Source organism: Hyperoodon ampullatus (assembly GCF_949752795.1).
Source record: "Hyperoodon ampullatus genome assembly, chromosome: 18".
Classification (NCBI taxonomy): domain Eukaryota; kingdom Metazoa; phylum Chordata; class Mammalia; order Artiodactyla; family Ziphiidae; genus Hyperoodon; species Hyperoodon ampullatus.
In genome coordinates, this window is record NC_136931.1 from 58946028 (window position 1) to 58966757 (window position 20730).

The following is a 20730-nucleotide window of genomic DNA, read 5'->3' on the forward strand; positions in this document are numbered from 1 at the left end:
TACAAAATACTGAGTATAGTTTCCTGTGCTGTACAGTAGGTACTTGTTGGTTATGTGTTTTTTATATAGTAGTGTGTACATGTTGCATTTGTCTTTTTTAAAAAAATTTTTATTGGCGTATAGTTGGTCTTCAATGCTGTGTTACTTTCTGCCGTATGGCAAAGTGAATCAGTTATACATATACATATATTCGCTCTTTTTTAGATTGTTTTCCCATATAGGTCCTTACAGAGTATCAGGTAGAGGTCCCTGTGCTCTACAGCAGGTTCTTACTAGTTATCTGTTTTATACATAGTTGTGTGTACATGTCCATCCCAGTCTCACATTTATTCCTCCCCCCTTCCCCCTACATTTGTCTTATTGAACGAGGAGAAGAACAGGAAGAGGGAGCGTTTCTTATTAAAAAAAAGAAAAAGCACCGGGGAGGACAGGGTGGTGGGGATCGTACCTTGTAGAGTTGTGCTTCACAGCCTTCGCAGCCTTTTCCACTGCGTGGGATTCACCGAAAATACTAATATTTGTACAACACCTGGGGTTAGGAGCTGCTCATAGCCCGAGGTGATTGGCCTGGAGGCTCTAGACATTTTAGGCCCCGCCTGGTTGTCCTGATGGCTGAGGAGATCAGGATGTCTGTCACCCATTCGGGGCCCAACAGTTGGTGGGGAGGGGCCTCTGCTGGGGGGGGAAGGAAAGGATGTGAGGAGAGGTCTTTTCAAGGGAGGGGATGTATCTTTTAAGTCTTAGCGAAGTGGTGGTGTGAGGGGTGTGCAGTGTCTTGTCCAGTGAAGTGAAGGTGAGAAGGGTGGGTAGTGTGAGTTATGACTGGAGACCATCTGGTTCTGGGAAGCGGGTTCATGGATTCATTCAGCAGGTGTTTACTGAGCATCTGTTACGTGCCAGGCACAGTCACGAGCTAGAGAGAAAAGCAAAAGAGTGTACCTGTGCTCATGGCGCCTGCATGCTGGTGAGGTTGATGCAGAAGGACCAGCGCCACCGGGCAGGGGAGGCCTGTCCCAGTGGTGAGTGGGAACCCCGCCCGCCCTCCCCGCAGGCCTCGGGATGTCTCTGGCCGACGAGCTGCTAGCTGACCTCGAGGAGGCGGCAGAAGAGGAGGAAGGAGGAAGCTACGGGGAGGAGGAGGAGGAGCCGGCGATCGAGGATGTGCAGGAGGAGACCCAGCTGGATCTTTCCGGAGATTCGGTCAAGAGCATCGCCAAGCTGTGGGACAGCAAGATGGTGAGGGCAGCTCCTGGGGGAGGACACGGGCAGCAGCTCCTTTGCCTGGAGAGTCCCGGGTTCTGACTGTCCGCTCCTCCCCGAACAGTTTGCAGAAATCATGATGAAGATCGAGGAGTATATCAGCAAGCAGGCCAGCGCTTCGGAAGGTACCTTCTCCCCGCCCGGCGCCCTCACCACGCCCACCCCGGCTCGTCTCCGGCCAGGCCCCTTGGCTCTTTCGCTGCTGCTGACTTGGGAAGTTGGCTCTTCCTCTCACCCTTTGCCAGAGCCCTCCTCTTCCCTTCCATCCCAGCCCAGTCCCCTTCTCTCCTAAGAGCGTACTGCATTCTAAAGCTGATCACTTCTTTCGAAGTTTTCTTTTTTCTTTTTTGGCCGCGCTGCACAGCACGCGAGATCTTAATTCCCCGGCCAGGCATCAGACCCGGGCCCCCTGCAGTGGAAGCGCAGAGTCCTACCCACTGGACCGCCAGCGAAGTCCCTAAAGCTGACACTTTTTTTTTTTTTTTTTGCGGTACGCGGGCCTCTCACTGTTGTGGCCTCTCCCGTTGCGGAGCACAGGCTCCGGACGCGCAGGCTCAGCGGCCATGGCGCACGGGCCCGGCCGCTCTGCAGCATGTGGGATGTTCCCGGACCGGGGCACGAACCCGTGTCCCCTGCATCGGCAGGCGGACTCTCAACCACTGTGCCACCAGGGAAGCCCAAGCTGACACTTCTTTAGTCCCTGCTCTGTGCTGAGCGCTGCCTAATTGTGATAGGATTTATCTCAAGGCTTCCCAAACTTTATTGATAACCTGATCAGTTAGAGAGTTTTGCCACACCTGTAAAACACTTATTTCACTTTTTTTTTTTTTTTTTTTTGGCGGTACATGGGCCTCTCACTGTTGCGGTCTCTCCTGTTGCGGAGCACAGGCTCCGGACGCAGAGGCTCAGCAGCCATGGCTCACGGGCCCAGCCGCTCCGCAGCATGTGGGATCTTCCTGGACCGGGGCACGAACCCGGGTCCCCTGCATCGGTAGGCAGACTCTCAACCACTGCGCCACCAGGGAAGCCCTATTTCACGTTTTTAAATCCACATACTTTTTTCCTTCAGTTTTCCCAAGAAGGAAAGATATTGCCACTGTGGATGGAAAACTGGTATCATTTGGTAAATAGAAAGTAACCATGAAAATATAAAAAAGTATCCATAAAAATTATTAAAATCTCTCCTCACTTCTAATTCTGGGCAAAGCTGGGTTGTCTCTTGAGTGTTCAGACCAGCTCTAAGAGGACAATGCTGTCATCACCCCCGTTTTTCTTGGAAAGCTGTGGCTCTCGAGTGGAATTCCTAGGCAGCGGGAAGCCAAGGGAAGCTTTTTGGCACAGGAATGGTGTAGTCAGAGCAGAGTTTCAGGGAGACTCACTTGTTCCATCCTTTCTTTTTTAATTAATTAATTAATTAATTAATTAACTTGGCTGCGTTCGGTCTTCGTTGCTGCGCGCGGGCCTTCTCTCTAGTTGTGGTGGGAGGGCTTCTCATTGTGGTGGCTTCTGTTGTTGTGGAGCACGGGCTCTAGGCCTTCGGGCTTCAGTAGTTGTGGCTTCTGGGCTCAGTAGTTGTAGCTTGTGGGCTTAGCTGCTCCGCGGCATGAGGGATCTTCCCGGACCAGGGCTCGAACCCGTGTCCCCTGCATTGGCAGGCGGATTCTTAACCACTGTACCACCAGGGTTAAACTTTAAACCTTTAAAACTTTTTTTAAAGTTTTCCTGAGGTGCCCTGGGGGCCAGGGCTGTGTGGGCCTCTGCTCTCAGAACGCTCAGGGGCTGGCGGAGCAGTGGCTGGTGGGCGGCGCCTGCTGGGATGGAGGGAGTCCAGGGCACGCGGGAGCGACAGGAGGAGCCGGCTGACCCTGCTGCGGTCAGGGGAGCACTGATGTCTCAGCTGGACTTTGAAGCATGAATACACATGACAGGCCAAGAACGGGGTGGCGGGGGGTGCGCCCAGGGAAAGAGAGCTGCACCTGTGAAACCTTGGACATCCATAGTGGTGGGGAGGCTGGCAAGGCACCAGACCCTGCAGGGTTTCAAATGCCAGGCCAGGGAGTTGTGGGGAGTCATAAAAGTGACATTTCCTGGTGTGGGCCAGGCTCGGGGATTTTAAGTCAGACCCAATCACACCCCATGTCTGGTGGGGAAGGTGGACATGAAACACCTCAAACTGGGTGGTGATGGTGTCTAATGGATGTGGCAGGAGTGTGGCCGGAGCACAGAGGAGACAGCTCACCCCTCCTGAAAGGTGAGGGAGGGATTCTTAAGCGCCTTGTGAGTCTTAAGGACATAGAGGCATTTGAGCATCAGGATTCAGAGCGCAGACTCAGGAGTCAGATCTCAGCTCTGCCATCTGCTGGCTCTGTGACATCAGGCCGTGTCCTTCCGTTTCTTTCTCTGCAACATTGGCCTGATTTAACACCAACCTCCCTGGCTGGTTGTGGATAAAATAAGTTAATGCCCGTAAGGCACTTAGAACAGTGTCGTATGCCCAGTAAGTCCTGTGTGTGTCAGTTGCTGGTGATAATACTGTCATCATTGTCATTATCGTTGTTATTATTAGAGCTTGAAGGGTTTTCCAGAAACAGACACGAGGAAGGGATGTGCCAGGGAGAGGGAACAGCATACTCAAAGGCCACAAGAAGAGTGACGCAGGCCAAGTGTACAGGGCACTGTAATCAGTCCTTTAATGGCTGGAATGAAACAAAGCGGGGGTGTGATGAGAGGATGGGGCCAGGACGGTGCAGAGAGCAGACTGGAGCCACTGAGTCAGCAAGTGTCCCCGGAGCGACTGCAACGGGCCAGGCGCACCGGGGTGCAGCCACAGGAAACAGGCCCCGTGCTTGTCCTCGCAGAGCTCCCAGCCTTTTGGGAGGCCTCAAACATCACTCTGGGTAGCTGCGCTGTTAGTCTAAGGGTGCGGTGAGCCCAGGAGGGTTTAGGTCCAGGGCGAGATGGGGTCAAGTCTAGACCGGCCTGGAGGGAGAGATGGGAGGTTTGCAGATACGCAGACCTGCCCCCCAGTTTCCTCTTCAGCCCCTCCCTGCTCCCCTCCAGCTGCATCCCCAGTCTCCCTGAGCTGTGGGATCTGGGACGGGGTGGGTGCATAGACACACACCCAAACCAGGGTCTTTCTCATCCTCACAGTGATGGGACCGGTGGAGGCGGCCCCCGAGTACCGGGTCATTGTGGATGCCAACAACCTGACGGTGGAGATCGAGAACGAGCTGAGTGAGTGCCAAAAGGGCAAGCAGAGACAGCCCTGCCCGGTGTCCCCCACAGCCTCCTCCCATCCCCAAGGGAGGGGCAGGCAGGTGCGCAGGCCGTCTTCCCTGCTGGCCTTTCCCGGGGTCCTGCCCCCAAGCCCCTGTATTAGCTGGAATCCAGGTTCAGCTGCTGTAACAGGTGGTTACGTGAGAAGGAAGCATATTTTCCTCTCATGTGAAAGTCTGGATGAGGAGTCCAGGCTCTTTCTGTCTCATGGATCTGCCACCTGCTTCATGGTACAAGGTGACTGCCCACCTCCAGCCATCACCTCCACATCCTCGTCAGCAAAAAAAAGGGAGAGAAGAGGAAGGCACATTTTTTTCCTTTGAGGGAGTGGCCTGGAAGTTGCACATGTGACTTCAGCTCACATCTTGTAGATCAGAACTAACTCCCATGGCTGCGTCCAGCCATAAGGGCAGCCGGGAAATGTAGCTTTGTGCTGCGTGTCCGTGAGCCCAGCTATAATTAGGGGTTTTGCTACTGAAGGAGGAAGGGGAAACAGGTACTGGGAGAGCCAGCAGAGTCTGCCTGCCCCTCATCGGGCTCCTCACCACCCTGTCACCCTTAGACATCATCCATAAGTTCATCCGGGATAAGTACTCGAAGCGATTCCCCGAACTGGAGTCTCTGGTCCCCAATGCACTGGATTACATCCGCACCGTCAAGGTAAATGGGAAGAAGGGGGCTCCCCGACTGCCACTAATGGGAAGGGGCGGCGGGCCCTGCTCTCAGACCCCCCAGGTCTAAGGGGAAGGCTCCCCTCGCTCAGCCTTTGGCTGGAGACGGGATGAGGATCGGGGAAGCAGTCCTAAGTGCCAAGAGCCCGAGAGGGCAACAGGCCCTGGAGCATTCAGGGAACGAGAGGCGGCGAGGAGGCGAGCTGCAGAGGCTCTGGGTCTCAAGGGAAAGTGAAGGCGGGCTCACCAGTGCGCAGGGCCCCCCATGAGTCCAGGGGCGGATGGGGCCGGTGGCAGGGGATGCCCACCCAGGGAAGTGATGCGGTCAGACCCGCGCTCTGAGCGGCCATGGGCTGCAGGCCTGTGGCGGCAGCGGGTCTTCCCTGGGTGGCCCGTGTGCTCAGCTCTGCTTCCGGGTCAGCCCACACGGGGCAGACGGTGCGGATCCTTTGAGCAGCGGAGTTGCCGGGAGTGGGGGGAGGCAGGGGAGCGCCCCGGGGACAGGTCGGGTGGGTGCAGGAGCACGAGAGGGTCTAGAGCTTCCTGAGCCCCAGGCCCCTGTCCCGCCCTCTCGCCCCCTAGGAGCTGGGCAACAGCCTGGACAAGTGCAAGAACAACGAGAACCTGCAGCAGATCCTGACCAACGCCACCATCATGGTCGTCAGCGTCACTGCCTCCACCACCCAGGGGTGCGCGCAGGGGCCCCTCTGACGGCGCGCGGCGGTCTGGGCCAGCGGCATGGCTGTCAGTCTCAGGAGGATAGGGCACTTCAGCTCGCAAGCCAGGCACCGTGCTGGGCTCGGGGCTACCCGGGCATGAGAAGCCAGCCTCGCCCGGGGTTTCGAGGGTGAGGCAAGGGGCAGGCCCGTAACTAGAAGTGCCCGTCTCTGGCGTGTCGTCCCCTCGCTAGGGTGCACGCTGGCTCTCCACCTGCCGCTCTGGCGTCCATGCTGCACCTAGGAGAAGGGGACACCTGTCACCCCAGAGCAGAGCTCTGGAACGGTTGATCGCAGCGGTGACCGTGCTCCGAGGGAAGCGGCAGGGTGGTGGGCCGGGGTGGCCCGCGGAGTGTGGGGGGCCTCGGCGGGAGAGCGTTTCAGGAAGAGGGAGCGCCTGCAGAGGCCCGGCTCTGGCATGGCCTGGGCAGGGGCGCCTCCCCCAGGTGGAGACAGGACTGGGCAGGGAGGTGCCACCGAGGACTGGTTCCCGGCAGCCCTGGCTTCCAGGCCTCAGGGCTGGCAGGAGCGGTACCTGTGGTGAGGCTGCACACACGTGTGCGCACACACACACAGCTGGGAGGACGCGGGCTCCTGGGCCGCTCAGATGGGACATGCTGAAGCTCGAAGGTCGGGTCCGTCCCGGCCTCACCCCCACCCCGCCCCCACCCCGCAGGCAGCAGCTGTCAGAGGAGGAGCTGGAACGGCTGGAGGAGGCCTGCGACATGGCGCTGGAGCTCAACGCCTCCAAGCACCGAATCTACGAGTACGTGGAGTCACGCATGTCCTTCATCGCGCCCAACCTTTCCATCATCATCGGGGCGTCCACCGCTGCCAAGATCATGGGTGAGGCCCATCCCCACGCAGTGATGGCCCCGCGGGCCATGTGACCTTGGGGAAGTCTGTTCCTCTTCTGTAAACTGGGGATTTGGCCCTGGGGCCCCAGGACCGTGTGCCCTCGTCCCCACCCTCTCATCTCTCCTGGAGACCACAGAGGTCGGCCAGCTTGCTCTTCACACAGACACGGAGAAAGGATGGGGGCCCTGAGCCTGGTCAGTACCCGCATCCCCGGCAGAGCTGGGGCCAGACAAGCCGCAAAGGGGAGAGGCGGCTTGGCTGGTGGAAATGCTGGGCATCCCAGCAGCTCCCAGCTCTGCCGCGGGCCCACGGGGCCACCTGGTAGTAGTAAAGTCAGCTCTCTGAGCCTCAGTATTCTCCACAAGACGGGGGCACTGGTCCTGGCAGTGGGTCCCTTCGTCCTCGGGGGCTCTCTGCGGCCTCAGAGTGCCCCCTCAGGCTCCTGGCCCCTTCAACCGAGAAACACTTCCCGGGGGAGTTTGATAAAGCAGCCGTATTAGTCAGTTCAGGCTGCTGTAACAAAGTACCATAGACTCGGGGGGTGGGGGGGCTTCGACAACTGAGGTTTATCCTCTCACAGTCTGGAGGCTGGGAGACTGAGATCAGGTGTCAGCAGGGCTGGTTCCTTCTGGGGCCTCTCTCCTTGGTGTGTAGACGGCCACCTTTTCACTGCGTCCTCATGTGGTCTTCCTTCCACGTGTGACTGTGTCCTAGTCTCCTCCTCTCATAAGGGCACCAGTCCTATTGGATTAGGGCCCATCCTGTGACATCATTTCACCTTGATCACCTGTTTGTTTTTTTAATTTGGTCACACTGGGTCTTAGCTGTGGCAGGCGGGCTCCTTAATTGCTGTTTGCCAGCTCCTTAGTTGCGGCTCACCAGCTCCTTATTTGCAGCTCACATGTGGGATCTAGTTCCCTGACCAGGGATCAAACCTGGGTCCCCTGCATTGGGAGCGCTGAGTCTTAACCACTGTGCCACCAGGGAGGTCCCTGATCACCTCTTTAAAGACCCTGTCTCCAAATACAGTCACGTTCTGAGGTGTGGGGATGGGAGGGCTAGGACTTCAGTGTGTGAATTTGGTGGGGGGACACAGTTCAGCGCGTAACACAGTCTTGGGGGCAGGTGTGTGCAGAGTCGCAGGTAGAAGCAGTGGTGTCGGGGAAGGATAAGCTCGGGTGTGGATCCTGCTTCCCCCCTCGCTGGCCTCACGTCTTTGGGCAAATGGTGTCACGTGCCTCAGTTTCCCCAGTGGCGATTGGGGGTTGTGCTAGTTTCCTGTGACTGCTGTAACAAATGACCACGAACCAAGAGGCTTGAATGACGCAGTTTATCATCTGACAGTTGTGGAGGTCAGAAGTCCACCGTGGGCCTCACGGGGCTAAGATGAAAGTGTCGGCAGGGCTGCGGTCCTCTACGGTGGGTCAGGGGAGGAAGCCGTTTCCCTGCCTTTTCCAGTTTCCAGGGGCACCTGCATCCCTTGGCTCGTGGCCCCTTCCTCTGTCTTGAAAGTCTCCTCTCGTGCCACTCTGGCTCTGCTTTTCTCTCCCACTTTTAAGGATCCTCGTGATTACACTGAGCCCACCAGGACCCTTCAGGATAATCTCCCCTCCTCGGGGTCCTTAACTTGCTCGTATCTGCACAGTCCCTTTGACTGCATGTGGCACTGCAGTCGCAGGTTCCGGGGATGGTGCTGTCAAGTGACCATGGGGGCTGTTCTGCTCCCGCACAGGTGTTGGAGGCTTGTTTCAAGGACTCGTGTGTGTGATGAGACCATTTACCTAATCCTTAAAAGCGCCCAGCACAGGGCCCTGCACACAGCAATCCCACCTCAGAGGTAGAACTACTTACAGTGTTTACCTGCAGCTCCTCTTCCCTCCCCCATGCCCGCAGACACGCTCAAGGGAACCCAGAGGTGATTCACACCCGGGCCCTGTTGTCACGAGCCCACAGCGTGGTGAACACCACTCTAAGGCACAGAGCAGGGCCTGTGTGGCTTCGCGGACTTGGGTCAGGTTCCCGTTGGGCCAGTCTGCTTGCTGTGCGCCTTTAGCAAAGTTGCTTCACCTTTCTGAGCCTCCTCCAAACCCCTCTCGGAGGTGGGACACGTCGGCCCTCCTTGGCGGGGCCGCCTCGGGGCTCCAACCAGAAACTCCCGTGAAGGTGCAGCACACAGCGAGCCCCCAGACAAACCTCCTCGCTCCTTCTGAGCCCCTCCCTCCCTCCATCCTGCTGCAGGGGTGGCCGGCGGCCTGACCAACCTCTCCAAGATGCCAGCTTGCAACATCATGCTGCTCGGGGCCCAGCGCAAGACGCTGTCCGGCTTCTCATCCACCTCAGTGCTGCCCCACACCGGCTACATCTACCACAGTGACATCGTGCAGTCCCTGCCCCCGGTGAGTCCCACCCACCCTGGAACCTTATGCTGTGCCCCAAAGGGCACCCCCCGCCCCCTGCTGCGCCTCGGGTCCCAAGGGTCTCTGCTGACGACAAGGGTCAGGACCCTGGAGGATGGGCCACACAGGGTGTACGAACAAGGACACTGGAGCTGATAGGCCAGGTTGGAGTTCGGGCCCCCCCCTCAGGCTCCCCGTCTTTAAGTGGGGTGAACTGAACCTGCTTCATGGGGTCGAGACGAGGACTCACCCGTACGAAACACCTTGACATCAGGCCTCGCACGTAAAAAGCAACGGAAGCGTTAAGCTTATGAGTTCGGGGTTCCCAAGACCACGGTCAGGTTCAGTGGCCGCTAGAAGGACTCACAGAGCTCACCTCGAGCTGATCCACCCAGGGTTACGGTTTATCACAGTGAGGGCACCCAGAGTAACGCTAGCCGAGGGGAAGGCACGAGGGCAGGGTCCAGAAGTCCCGAACGCGGCGCCGCCGGGAAGCCCAGTGGGGCCTCGGGGCTCAGTCTCTGCCGAGGCTCAGGGGCACAGACACGGCTGGGACCCCGTGACTCAGAGACCCCACCCTAGGTCACAGCGCTGTTCTCTGGTTTACCCAGGCCCCTGCCAGTGCAGATCACCACCCAGGAGCCAGGGCCAAGGCCAGACTTCTTAGGACAGGGTTAAATTCTTCTCTACGCCTAGCTGCTGCTGGCTTTCTATGTTATAATTATTACTGTTATTCTTCTCTTTGTTATTATTATGGCCGCCACTACCATTACTACTAGTCACCGAGACCTGGGGCTGTGGGTGTTACAGGTACCGTCTTGGTGTTTCTCAGAACTCGGCCCCTACCTTTCGTGGCACATGACACCATTTTTGGTGATACACGGATGTTGTAAATTTTAATCATAATGTAGGCATTTTCTCCGTATTTGATAATCCTCCATGTGTAGTAATGCAGTTCAGTCTGTAACTGTAATGCGTTATTACAGTAAAGGCGGTGGCGGTGGTAACTTGTTACTGTAACGCGTTATTACAGTAAAGGCGGTGGCGGTGGTAACTTGTTACTGTAACGCGTTATTACAGTAAAGGCGGTGGCGGTGGTAACTTGTTACTGTAACGTGTTATTACAGTAAAGGCAATAGCGGTACAGGTGGAATGCTGACACGCAGAAATGGTGATGGTGGCTAGAGCTGTGGAAACGCTGGGATCTGATTGCATCCTCACACTGACTCTGCCTTCCTGTCCATTGCTCCAGGATCTCCGGCGGAAGGCGGCCCGGCTGGTGGCTGCCAAGTGCACGCTGGCAGCCCGAGTGGACAGTTTCCATGAGAGCACGGAGGGGAAGGTGAGGCGCGGGCGGCGTCTATCCGGGTGGTATGTGGTCTGTCTCAGGGAGAGCTGTCAGTAGAGGACCCTGCACAGCGAGCGCTGTCCTAACGGGGCAGAGGCGGGGGTGTTTGTCGTGGCCCCTACCGAGGTCAGCATCCCCTCCCGCTGCTGTATGAGTTTCCCGTTGCTGCTGCTGTGACAGATTACCGCAAGTTTAGTGGCCTAAAGCAACACGGGGTTACTGTCTTCGAGTTCTGTAGGTCAGAAGACCACGGTGGGTTCCCTGGCCTGAAATCAAGGTGTTGGCAGGGTTCATTCCTTCCGGAGGCTCAAGGGGAGGATGGCTCCGCTGCCTCTTGCAGCTTCCACAGGCCACCCGCGTCCCTTGGCTTGTGGCCCCTTCCTCCATCTTCGAAGCCAGCGTAGCATCTTCCCAGCTCTCTCTGACTCTGCTTCTGTCTTCACATCTCCTCTGACTCTTTTAAGGACCCAGTGATTACACTGGGTCCACACTGATCATCTAAGGCACCTTCTCCCCGTTTCCACATCCTTAACCCAGTCACGTCTGCAAAGTCCCTTTTGTCAGGTAAAGTGACACATTCACAGGGACCAGAGAGCTGGTTGTGGACACCTTTGGGGGAGGGGGAGGTATTTACCTGCCTACTACACCGGGATCTGACCCCTCTGCCAGAGCTGTCGTCGTGCACGTAATTATTCCATCAACCCGTGTGCCTTGGTGGACTTGTTCTGGCAGGGTAGATGTCTTCTGTCTTGTGCGTTATTGTTTTCCAAGCACCCACCCGGGCACCATGGGTTCAGGGGTTCAGCCTCTCTCTGACCCCTGGCCTGGATGCTGGGGGTACAGCAGTGAACCGCACAGACAAAAGCCCTGCCTCCGTGCCATCTCCATTCTGACTGGGGGCGGGCCGAGAAGACACAAGTGGTAGATCTGCGGTGTGTCCAGGGGTGCTGAGTAAAGGCTGGGAAGACAGATGCGGGGCATTGGGGGTGGCGAGGGAGGTGAGACGGATTAACCTGGAACTCAGGGAGGGCTTCTCCGAGGCGGTGAGGGTTTAACATAGACCTGAGTGCAGTTAGCATGCGAGTCCCATGGATGCTGGGGGGAAGGGTGTCTCAAGCAGAGGGAACAGTTGGTGCGCAGGCCCTGAGGCTGGCGGGATGGGGGCAGATCACGTGCAGCCTCTCACACCCTGGGGAGAGCTTGGCCTCAGTGGGAGTGCTGAAAGGGGGCCGATTTGGGGTCCTTCCTGAACGAAGAGCCTGGCGGGATTCTCGGGGTGTGACCGACTCCACGGCATCGCCACTTACTGACCTGAGGAGAGCTGGGGCAGAGGGTGGGGAGCGGGCGCGGAGCTCTGTCTGGGCCGTTGCCTGTGGGGCACAGCGTTGAGAGGAGAGGGCTGAGCCTGCGATACAGTGTGGGAGCATCGCGTGGTAGGTGCAACTTAAACCTGCAGAGCCCAGAGGGTCGAGGTCCTCCAGGGCCGCGTGGGAACTAGGGGGCCGGGCGGACAGGCCAGGCCCGAGGGAGCAGCTGCAGGACCCCCACCCCGTCCTCCCCAGGTGGGCTACGAGCTGAAGGATGAGATCGAGCGCAAGTTCGACAAGTGGCAGGAGCCGCCGCCCGTGAAGCAGGTGAAGCCGCTGCCCGCGCCCCTCGACGGGCAGCGTAAGAAGCGAGGCGGCCGCAGGTGGGGCCCGGGGACCAGTCGGGCCGGGCCGGAACGGGAAGGGAAGAGGCTTGCACCCTCACAGCTGACCCCCTGCCCTGTCCCCAGGTACCGCAAGATGAAGGAGCGGCTGGGGCTGACTGAGATCCGGAAGCAGGCCAACCGCATGAGCTTCGGGGAGGTCAGACCCCACCCCGCTGTGCCCCCGCCCCCTGCTGCATTCCTGCCTCTCCACCTGTGGCCATGTCCCGCCCCCCTCAGATCCGGGACAGCGCCTTAGCCTCCTCCCTGGTCCCCCCGACCCCAGCATCCAGTCTCTCCCTGCCCCATCCACCCAGGCACTGGAGGCTGCTCAGGATCAGAGCCCTGCAGGCCTCCCAGTCTCGTCCCCCACCTCCCCCTCCCCGCCCCGCCCCGCTGCACATGCCCTTCCCCAGGCTCCACCCCTGCCAGGCTCTTGTTACCCGAGCATCACCCTACTGATCCTGCAAGAACTAGCTCAGATGCCCTTTCATCAGTGAAACCCATTTCAGTTCTTACACCACACACATGCACACGCACATGCACACACACGCACACGCACACGCACGGCCCCTCTCGGCTGTGAGCTCAGGGAGCAGTAACGGGACCTGACTTCCTTGCTGGGTCCCCAGCAAGGCTCACTGCACTCGGGGCCCAGTAGGCGCCTGAATAGGGCCGGCCGATGGGGTGGGTGCCTGGGCCTCTGGCTGACTGAGGAGGCTGCTGGCACCGACGCCTTCCCCCCCGACCAGATCGAGGAGGACGCCTACCAGGAGGACCTGGGCTTCAGCCTGGGCCACCTGGGCAAGTCGGGCAGCGGGCGTGTGCGGCAGACACAGGTGAATGAGGCCACCAAGGCCAGGATCTCCAAGACGCTGCAGGTACGGCCGCGGGCGGGGGCGGGGGCTGAGGGTGAGGGGCTGTGGGCTTGGGCGCGTGGGCCCCAGCCACAGTCTGCGCCTCCCCGGCCCTCCCCACAGCGGACCCTGCAGAAGCAGAGCGTGGTGTACGGCGGGAAGTCCACCATCCGCGACCGCTCCTCGGGGACTGCTTCCAGCGTGGCCTTCACCCCGCTCCAGGTACCGGCCCCCCTGGGCTCAGGAGGCCCAGGGAAAACCCCTTCCCCTCCTGGGCTTCAGCTGCCTTGCCTGCGGAATGAGCACATGACAGGGCCCCTCTCAGGGCTGCCGTGGGGGGAGTGGGCACCGATGAAGCCCCTGAAGGGCGTATCTGGGTTCCCTGCACTCGGTGAAGTTACCAGGGACCAGTTGGTCTCTATGACCTTGAGCAGGCTCAGTCCCTCCCCGAGGCTCTGGGTCCCCACCTTCCAAGAGCCGGGTGGCTGGGGCCACCTCAGGGCCCCGCACAGGAAAGGTCCTAGGTAGGTGGGCTGGGCAGTCGGGACCCCAGCCAACCACCAGAGCACAGGATGGAGCCAGGGCAGGTCACTCACCTGTCGGGTCTGTGCCTCGGTTTATTCACCCCCCAAACAGCGCTGGTGTGGCCCTTGGGATCTGAGGAGTACCAGCTCATTCCCTCCATCAGCAGGTGTCTGCTAAATTCCGAGCGCTGTTGCAGGTGCCGGGACAAAGCCACAAAATAGAGACAGGAAGTTTTGCCCTCCCAGAGCTTAGGGGGTGGCAGGGGGACAGATAACTAAGATACATAGTGTGTTGGAAGGTGGAAAGTGCTGGAGACCGAAAGGACTAAGGGAGATGGGGAGCCTCCAGGGGAGGCCTCAGCGAGGAGATGAGAATCGCCGTGTGTAAAACATTCACAACAACGCCTGCCACGCGTCGGGTCCCCAGAGCTGGTCGTTAAATCCTCGGTGGGGTTGGTGCAATTTGTGCTGGGACTGCAGGCAAGCCACTTACTTCTGGGACTCAGTTTCCTTATTCAGGAACCGAACAGGATCAGCTGTTCTCCAACAGTGGTGTTTTTAAAATCTCCTGGGGAACCTGCTAAAAATTCAGATGCCCAGATCCTCCCCTCCTCCCCCACCCCCGGCCCACAGAGTCAGAATCTCCCAAGGTGGGGGAGATTTGGGGGCTGTTTGCCCAGAGCCCAAGGACCACTGGGAAGAGCCCGTGGGCCCCTGACATTTCATGATTCCTTCGCTGGGAGCTGGGGGAGCTGGGCGGGGGGCATTGTTAAGGCCCAGGCCCATCTCCCCACCCCATCCCATCTCCCTCACCTGCCCAGGGCCTGGAGATTGTGAACCCACAAGCAGCGGAGAAGAAGGTGGCTGAGGCCAACCAAAAGTATTTCTCCAGCATGGCCGAGTTCCTCAAGGTCAAGGGTGAGAAGAGCGGCATCATGTCCACCTGAGGGGTGGCGCCCCGGGCCTTCTCCCACTGAAGGGACACAGAGGCCCCACCTCTCTGAAGGGATGGGGGTCAGGATGGGGCTGGGAGGTTCCGGCAAGGAGAGCCGCCCCGGGCCGGCCGGTGCTGGGACTGTCCGGTGAGGCGCGGGAGAAGGCCCGGCCCCGGAGCACAGAGATCGCCGCCCCACTCAAACACACAGCCAGCCTTCATCACGCGTCTTTTTTATTTTAACCAGGAAAGGAAATACCTTTGGAATAAGTGCGATTAAAAGCACGTTATCAGGATCTGTCCTTGGCGAGTGATCGTTTGTCGAACACCTGGGCGATTTGAGGAGTCAGAGCTACAGGGTTTTGGGGGACAGAGCTTGGGCTCCCTGGAATCTGGATCCAACCCCGGGCCTGGCACCTCCTCATCGTGCAGCCCCGTGAAGAGAAGAGCCCTCTCCACCTCCAGGCCCCTTAAGAGAACCCCGGTCGTTCTGACGCCCCAGCTTTCAATACAGGCCGCCCTGGGTGGTCGTGGCATCTCATGCAGTTGGCCTCTGCCGCCTTCCAAGCCTCCACATTTCAACCACCAGGCGCACCCGTGAGGACGTAAGAGATGCCCAGGAAGCACTTAGCACTGGGCTCACCGTCAGGCCCCCACGACGGGGCACTTTTGTTATTCTGTCCAGTGTTTGCTGAGGACTCCCCCTCCCACCCTGGTGTGCCAAGCCCCGGCGGGGTGGAGCAGACAGGTGCCCAGCCCTGGCAGGGACTCAGTGCTATGAAAGTTCCTGCCAGGTAAAGAGAGCGCCGTGCCGCCAGGGGTAGCCGACCCCATGCTGGGAGATGGGCTTCACAGCTGCTCACTTACCTGCACGGTCAGCACTTCTCTTAATTACCCAGGAGGACCAGCCCCCGGGGGAGCGATGCCTCTCTAGCTCGAGCTTTCTCCCTGGGTCTCTTTCTGGCTCACTGGGTCCTATCTGAGATCTCTCTTTCTGTTCCTCTCTCTGGGACTCCCCCATCACCACTAGGGGCTCTGTGTGTGTCTCCGGTCCCCAGTCCCTCCCTCAGTCCAGGGCTCTGTCTCTGGACCTCAGAGGCCCTCTCTGAATCTCTCCCCTCCCTCACATGAAAGAGTCTGCACACCGGGGAGGTTCTTTCCAAAGGCCAGATTACCCCAGGTCACATAACTGTTTCCCCAGATTTATCCCTGAACTTCAGATCATACTTGCTTAAAAGTGATGACCTTTGCTGATCTCTGTCTCTGGGGGTGCCAGGGAAGGGCCGTCTGTCCACCACTCTTCAGAGTCCCCATCTCCCCTGGCCAGACTGAATCGAATGGTGGAGGGGGCAAGGAGGTGTGAATCTCAAGAAGGAATCTGAGTCACCTGGCCCTGCAGTCCCGAGTACTCTTAGAGTTTCTCCAAGTTTCATATGCCTCAGAATTGCCTGGAAGGACTGTTAAAACGGGTTACAGGGCCCAGGTTTCCAATTCAGTTGGTCTACGGTGGGGCTCAAAAACGTGACTTTCTAACAACTTCCCAGGTGGTGTTTATGCTGCTGATGCAGGGACCACACTTTGAAAACCACTGCTCTAGAAAATCCTCTTACCAGATTAGTGGCATGTTGGAATCATCTCAGGAATTTTCATTTCTAATGTCTGGTTCCCATCCTGAGAAACCCTTATTTAATCCGTCTAGGGCAAGGCCTGGGTATCTGGATTTTTTTTAAGCCCCCAGGTGATACTCACGTGCAGTCAAATTTGAGAACCACTGCTCTGGACCCTTGCTACTCAAAGTGTGGACTGTGGACTGTCAGCACCACCTGGTAATCTGTTAGAAAAGCAGGACCTGGGACCTCCTGAACCAGAATCTGCATTTGACAAATCCCCAGGTGATTCCTGAGAAACCTAAAAGGCCTGCTCCATCCAGGGACCACACTTTGTTGTTTTTGTTTGTTTGTTTTAGGTGAAGTATAGTTGATTTACAACAGGGACCACACTTTAAATAACAAGGGTCTTCTGGATCAATATTTCTTAAACTCTAACGAGGGACTTCCCTGGTGGTCCAGTGGATAAGACTCCGTGCTCCCAATGCAGGGGGCCTGAGTCCGATCCCTTGTCAGGGAACTAGATTCCACGTGCCTGCTGCAACTAAGAGTTCACATGCCACAACTAAGCAGCTGGCGAGCCGCAACTAAGGAGACCGCCTGCCGCAACTAAGACCTGGCACAACCAAATAAATAAATATTTTTTTAAAAGACCTCTAATGATCACCCAGGAAGTTTGTAAAAATACAGATCCCTAGGCTTCACTCCCCAGATCTGTGTGGGCCTAAGAGCACTGCGTTTTTATAAGCATTGCCTGACTTGCCACGGGCGACTCTGATGCAGTTCTCACTTGCATTTCCCTTGGATTTATCTTACTTTCCTCCGCCTAGAGGAGATGGGCAGAAACGACTTCCCATCTTGACTGTGTGACCCAGGGCAAATGCCTCCTGGTTTGCCAGAGCACCAGTGCCTAGCAAGTTTTAACCACAAGTCATTCCCCGTATTCACCCAGGTATTCATTCAGCAAACGGTTACTGAGTGCTTCTTGCTGCTAAGCGCTGGGGATGCAAAAATCCGGAGGGGGAGATTCAAATAATTAAGAAAATGACAGTATACGTGCAAAAGTAAATCCGAACGAACAGGGCTCACGTGAGCACTCAGCACAGGAGGTCAGGGAAGTTTTCCCGCTAGAAAAGACCACTGAGCTGAGATCTGAAGGACCAGTAGGCGTTAGGAGGCAGCCGCGGAAAGGGAACAGAGACTCTCATCTGTACCTTCTGCGGCGTCCTCACAACACCAGGGAAATGGAGGCGCAGAGGAGAATTACTGTCCCACGGTCACGTAACCACACAGAAGCAGGACAAATACTCCATGCCTCCATGGCGCTTCCCAACCAATTCAGCTATGCGTGATGCCAGTGACTTGGGGCATCGTCTCCTGCTTCCTTCCTTTTCTCACTTCCTCTGTGTCTCAAAGATATGCCAAATACAGGCACCTGAAGACTGTGTAGCTCACAGACAGGGACCGGCCTGCCCGGCCAGGACCCAAGGGAGGTGGAAGGATGCACCCAGGTTCCAAGCCTGCCTGCTACGCCCCGTTTCACACGCCTTAGGAGCGGTTACCGCCCACTCGCCAAACTATTGGACACTCTGGGAGGAACGATAACAGGGCCAACGAAGAAGAGGGGTGGACCCTCTTTCCCGGCTCCTCCCTACCAGCCCAGGGGCTGTCTTCATTGGCAGGTGACTTCAGCCCGGCCCCCGCTTTGAAGGCACCTGTCTCTCTCCCATTAGGTACGCGGCCTCTATCGCCCACTCTCCATGCCTTCCTCCGCTTTCCCCACCCACTTCCTGGACCAGCCAATGACTTCAGGGCAGAATGTACCCCCACGACCAATTGAAAACGGCTCCAAACTTGACGGACGACTTCCCGCCCCTGATCAGCCTAGCTCCTCCCCCCGACCAATTGGCTTACGAGAAGGGGGCGGGTGTATCCAATCAACACGACACAGGTCTCTGGATTGACGCACGAGTCCTCGCGCTGGCGTGTTGTGCCCCGAGGCGGGAGGAGGTGGAGGAGCGGGGAAGAAAACCTGAGCCAATCCTAGCAGCCCGCGCAGGAGGCCAATCGAACGCCGCGCCTTGGAGACATTGCCCAATCGACGAGAGGGGGCCGGCCGCATCCCCGGCAAGAACCAATAGGGCGCGTACGAGGGGCAAGAGCGACGTGCGGCCGGAGCAATGACAGGCCTATATTCGGGGCTCGGGGGCGGGTCGGCGCCAGAGACGAGAAGAGAGGAGGGGAGGCCTCCTCCGCCGCCGCCATCTTGGACCGGGCCCGGTCAGCTTCCGCGGAGCCATCGGCAGACGCCGCGGCCTCCCTTGAGCCCCGACCCCCGTCGTCAGAACAACCCCGGGCCCACTTCCCCCCACCCCACTTCCGCTTCGCGCCGCTATCGCGATAGCGCCCGGGCCCGGGGCGCGAGAAAAAGGCGGCGGGCGCTCGCCTCCCCCGCCTGTCGCGATACGCTCCTCAGCGGCGGCGCCAGCTCCTGTGGTGAGAGCGTCAGGCTCGACTGGGCCGGACCCCTTCCCTTCCTCCCCCGGCGCCGTCGGCCGCCTTCCCCGCCGCCTCCCGCCCCTGCGACCCCGCCGCCTGTCGCGATATGGCCGCCCCCGGCGCGGCGCCCCCGCCACCGCGCGGCCCCGGTGCTCGCCGTCGGCCCGGCGGTGCGCGGCTCCCCCGCCCCCGCTCCCTCCTCCACGCCCCTCGGCGGCACCCGGGGGTCCTCCCGCGACCCCGGCCCCGCGCGGCGTCCGCGTCGGGCCCCCGTGGGGTGTGAGGGTGCGAGGTGCCCGCCCCTCTCCGCGTCGGTATTGGCTCCTCGCTGGAAGGATGGAGGCGTCTTGGCCGCAGGTGCCCGCCCTCTCGGGGCTCAGGTGCCTGCCCCCCTCGGCAGCAGTCCCTGTGCTGGGGGGCGGTCTCCGGGCGAGGCTGCCCCCTCCGCGTGGGTGTGGGGCTGCGAGTCCCCTGGTTGAGGACCCCCGTGGCGAGAGGGGGTCAGCCTTCCCGGGGCCAGCGCTCCTCTCTCCGCTCCCCTCCAACCGTGGGCGCCACTCTCCTCTTTGGGGATGGGGTGGGGGATGAACTCCCCTGGAGTGAAGATGCCACCTCCAGGAGTTGGAGCCTCAGCCCAAGTTTCCGCCTCTGTGGTGAAAAGTTCCCCAGGTCTAAGGCTTCCACATCCCACAGCCCAGGCCTTACCCCTCGGAGAGTCAGGATTGTCCTCGGCGTTACCCGCTCAGGCCTCAGCTCTTACTCCTTGGGTCTGGGTATCGGCCTCTGGCTTGTTGGATGCGAGCTCTGCCTGGATCCAGACTCTGCCCAACCCCCTCCCGGTGTGGGCTTCCTCTCGATGTCACTCCCGCCTCGGGGTCCTTTTGGTGGGGCTGTTGAGCTCCCCTGGGTCTCAGGTACCTGGTTCTCTCTTGGTGGCACCTCCCAGGTTCCCGCTTTCTCCACGTTGTTAATGATCTCTTGTTGTGGGCAGCGCCAGCACCCTTGTGTCTAAGCAGGACCTGCCTGTTAGCTCAGGGGCTGTCACCTCCCCCGAGGTTGATGCTCGTGTCCTTTCGGTACTGTTTCTTTTTGACACCTTCCGCCACTGCCCTCACCATGTAGGCTGTCGCTTCCCTCAGTCTGAGGCTTCTATCTGCATTCACATCAGTTGCTCCACTGGGGTATCGTCTTTCCAGGGGTCAAGGATCCCACCCCCTCGGTGCTCCTCTAGAGCTCCTCATTGCGGGTGTGTGAGCTTCCCGGCACTGGAGAACCCTCTTGGTGTAACAGTCGTAGAACCAGGGCTCATCCCTACCCATGCCTACCCTGCTAGAACCCCCTAGGAGTGTAAGGCTTCTTAGAGCTGAGGTTCTTGTACTGTGAGGTGTGGGGTTTTGGGGCTGGAGTGGTGCCTTTTTCCAGGACGAGGAGCCTCTCAGTGTTGCCTCCTCCAGGGGTAAGGTTCCTGCCTGTATTGGCCACTCTTGGATTTGAGGTGTCTCTGCCTTTCTGTGTGTCCCCTCCTGTGGGACTAAGGACCCTCTCAGGTGTTGGTGCCCAGGGCTAATGCTTCAGCCCCTGCTTGTGATGTCCCACTGGGTGGGACTAGGCTTCTGCCGTCTCCTGAGGCACAGGTTCCTTGACGTGGGGGTGTGAGGTCCCCGAGACTTGAGGGGGCGACCCCACTGTTGTCACCTTCCCCAGAACTAAAGATTCCTCTGGCGTAACCTTTCCCAGGTGGGATTTCCAGTCCCCCACCCTTGGTACTGGGCCTCGCAGTGGGGAGATAACTCCCTCTGCCCCGGGACCTAATACATCCACCTTCCGGCCTCTCAGATCTCTGTGTGACAGCGTCAGCAGCCTCCCAAGTTCAGGATGGCCTTCCAGCATCACTTCCCAGCAGGCCCGATCTCTCCCCCATGGTACAAGGCTGCTGTGTCTCGGCACGTGACGGCCCCAGGATCGGGGACCGCTTGGCTTGGTTCCCCAGGACTAAGCTTTCTGCTGCTCCTGCCCTACTTCTCATGAGGCCTCTCTGTGTGGCCGTGTCGTCTCCCCTGAGGTGATGTTGGGGGCTCTTGGTTACTTTCAGCC

At 58.8% G+C, this 20730-nt stretch overlaps 1 protein-coding gene across 2 annotated transcripts; it reads left to right on the plus strand.

Moving 5' to 3' along the window:
* Window positions 1–1059: 1059 nt before the first annotated feature.
* On the plus strand, window positions 1060–14826 carry PRPF31 (pre-mRNA processing factor 31; the record flags this gene model as incomplete). 2 transcript variants are annotated; one of them, XM_079723699.1, is made up of 14 exons in its annotated part: window positions 1060–1236; window positions 1325–1385; window positions 4411–4494; window positions 5099–5196; window positions 5790–5896; window positions 6600–6769; window positions 9020–9177; window positions 10430–10519; window positions 12088–12215; window positions 12303–12375; window positions 12968–13096; window positions 13196–13294; window positions 14418–14514; window positions 14778–14826. In XM_079723699.1, 14 exons carry the CDS (start codon window positions 1060–1062, stop codon window positions 14798–14800), a joined length of 1494 nt encoding a protein of 497 aa, XP_079579825.1. In that variant the 3' UTR covers window positions 14801–14826. The 2 variants fall into 2 exon arrangements, with proteins under 2 accessions (XP_079579825.1, XP_079579824.1); XM_079723698.1 differs by having other exon boundaries at window positions 14418–14826.
* Between the last annotated feature and the right edge of the window lie 5904 nt (window positions 14827–20730).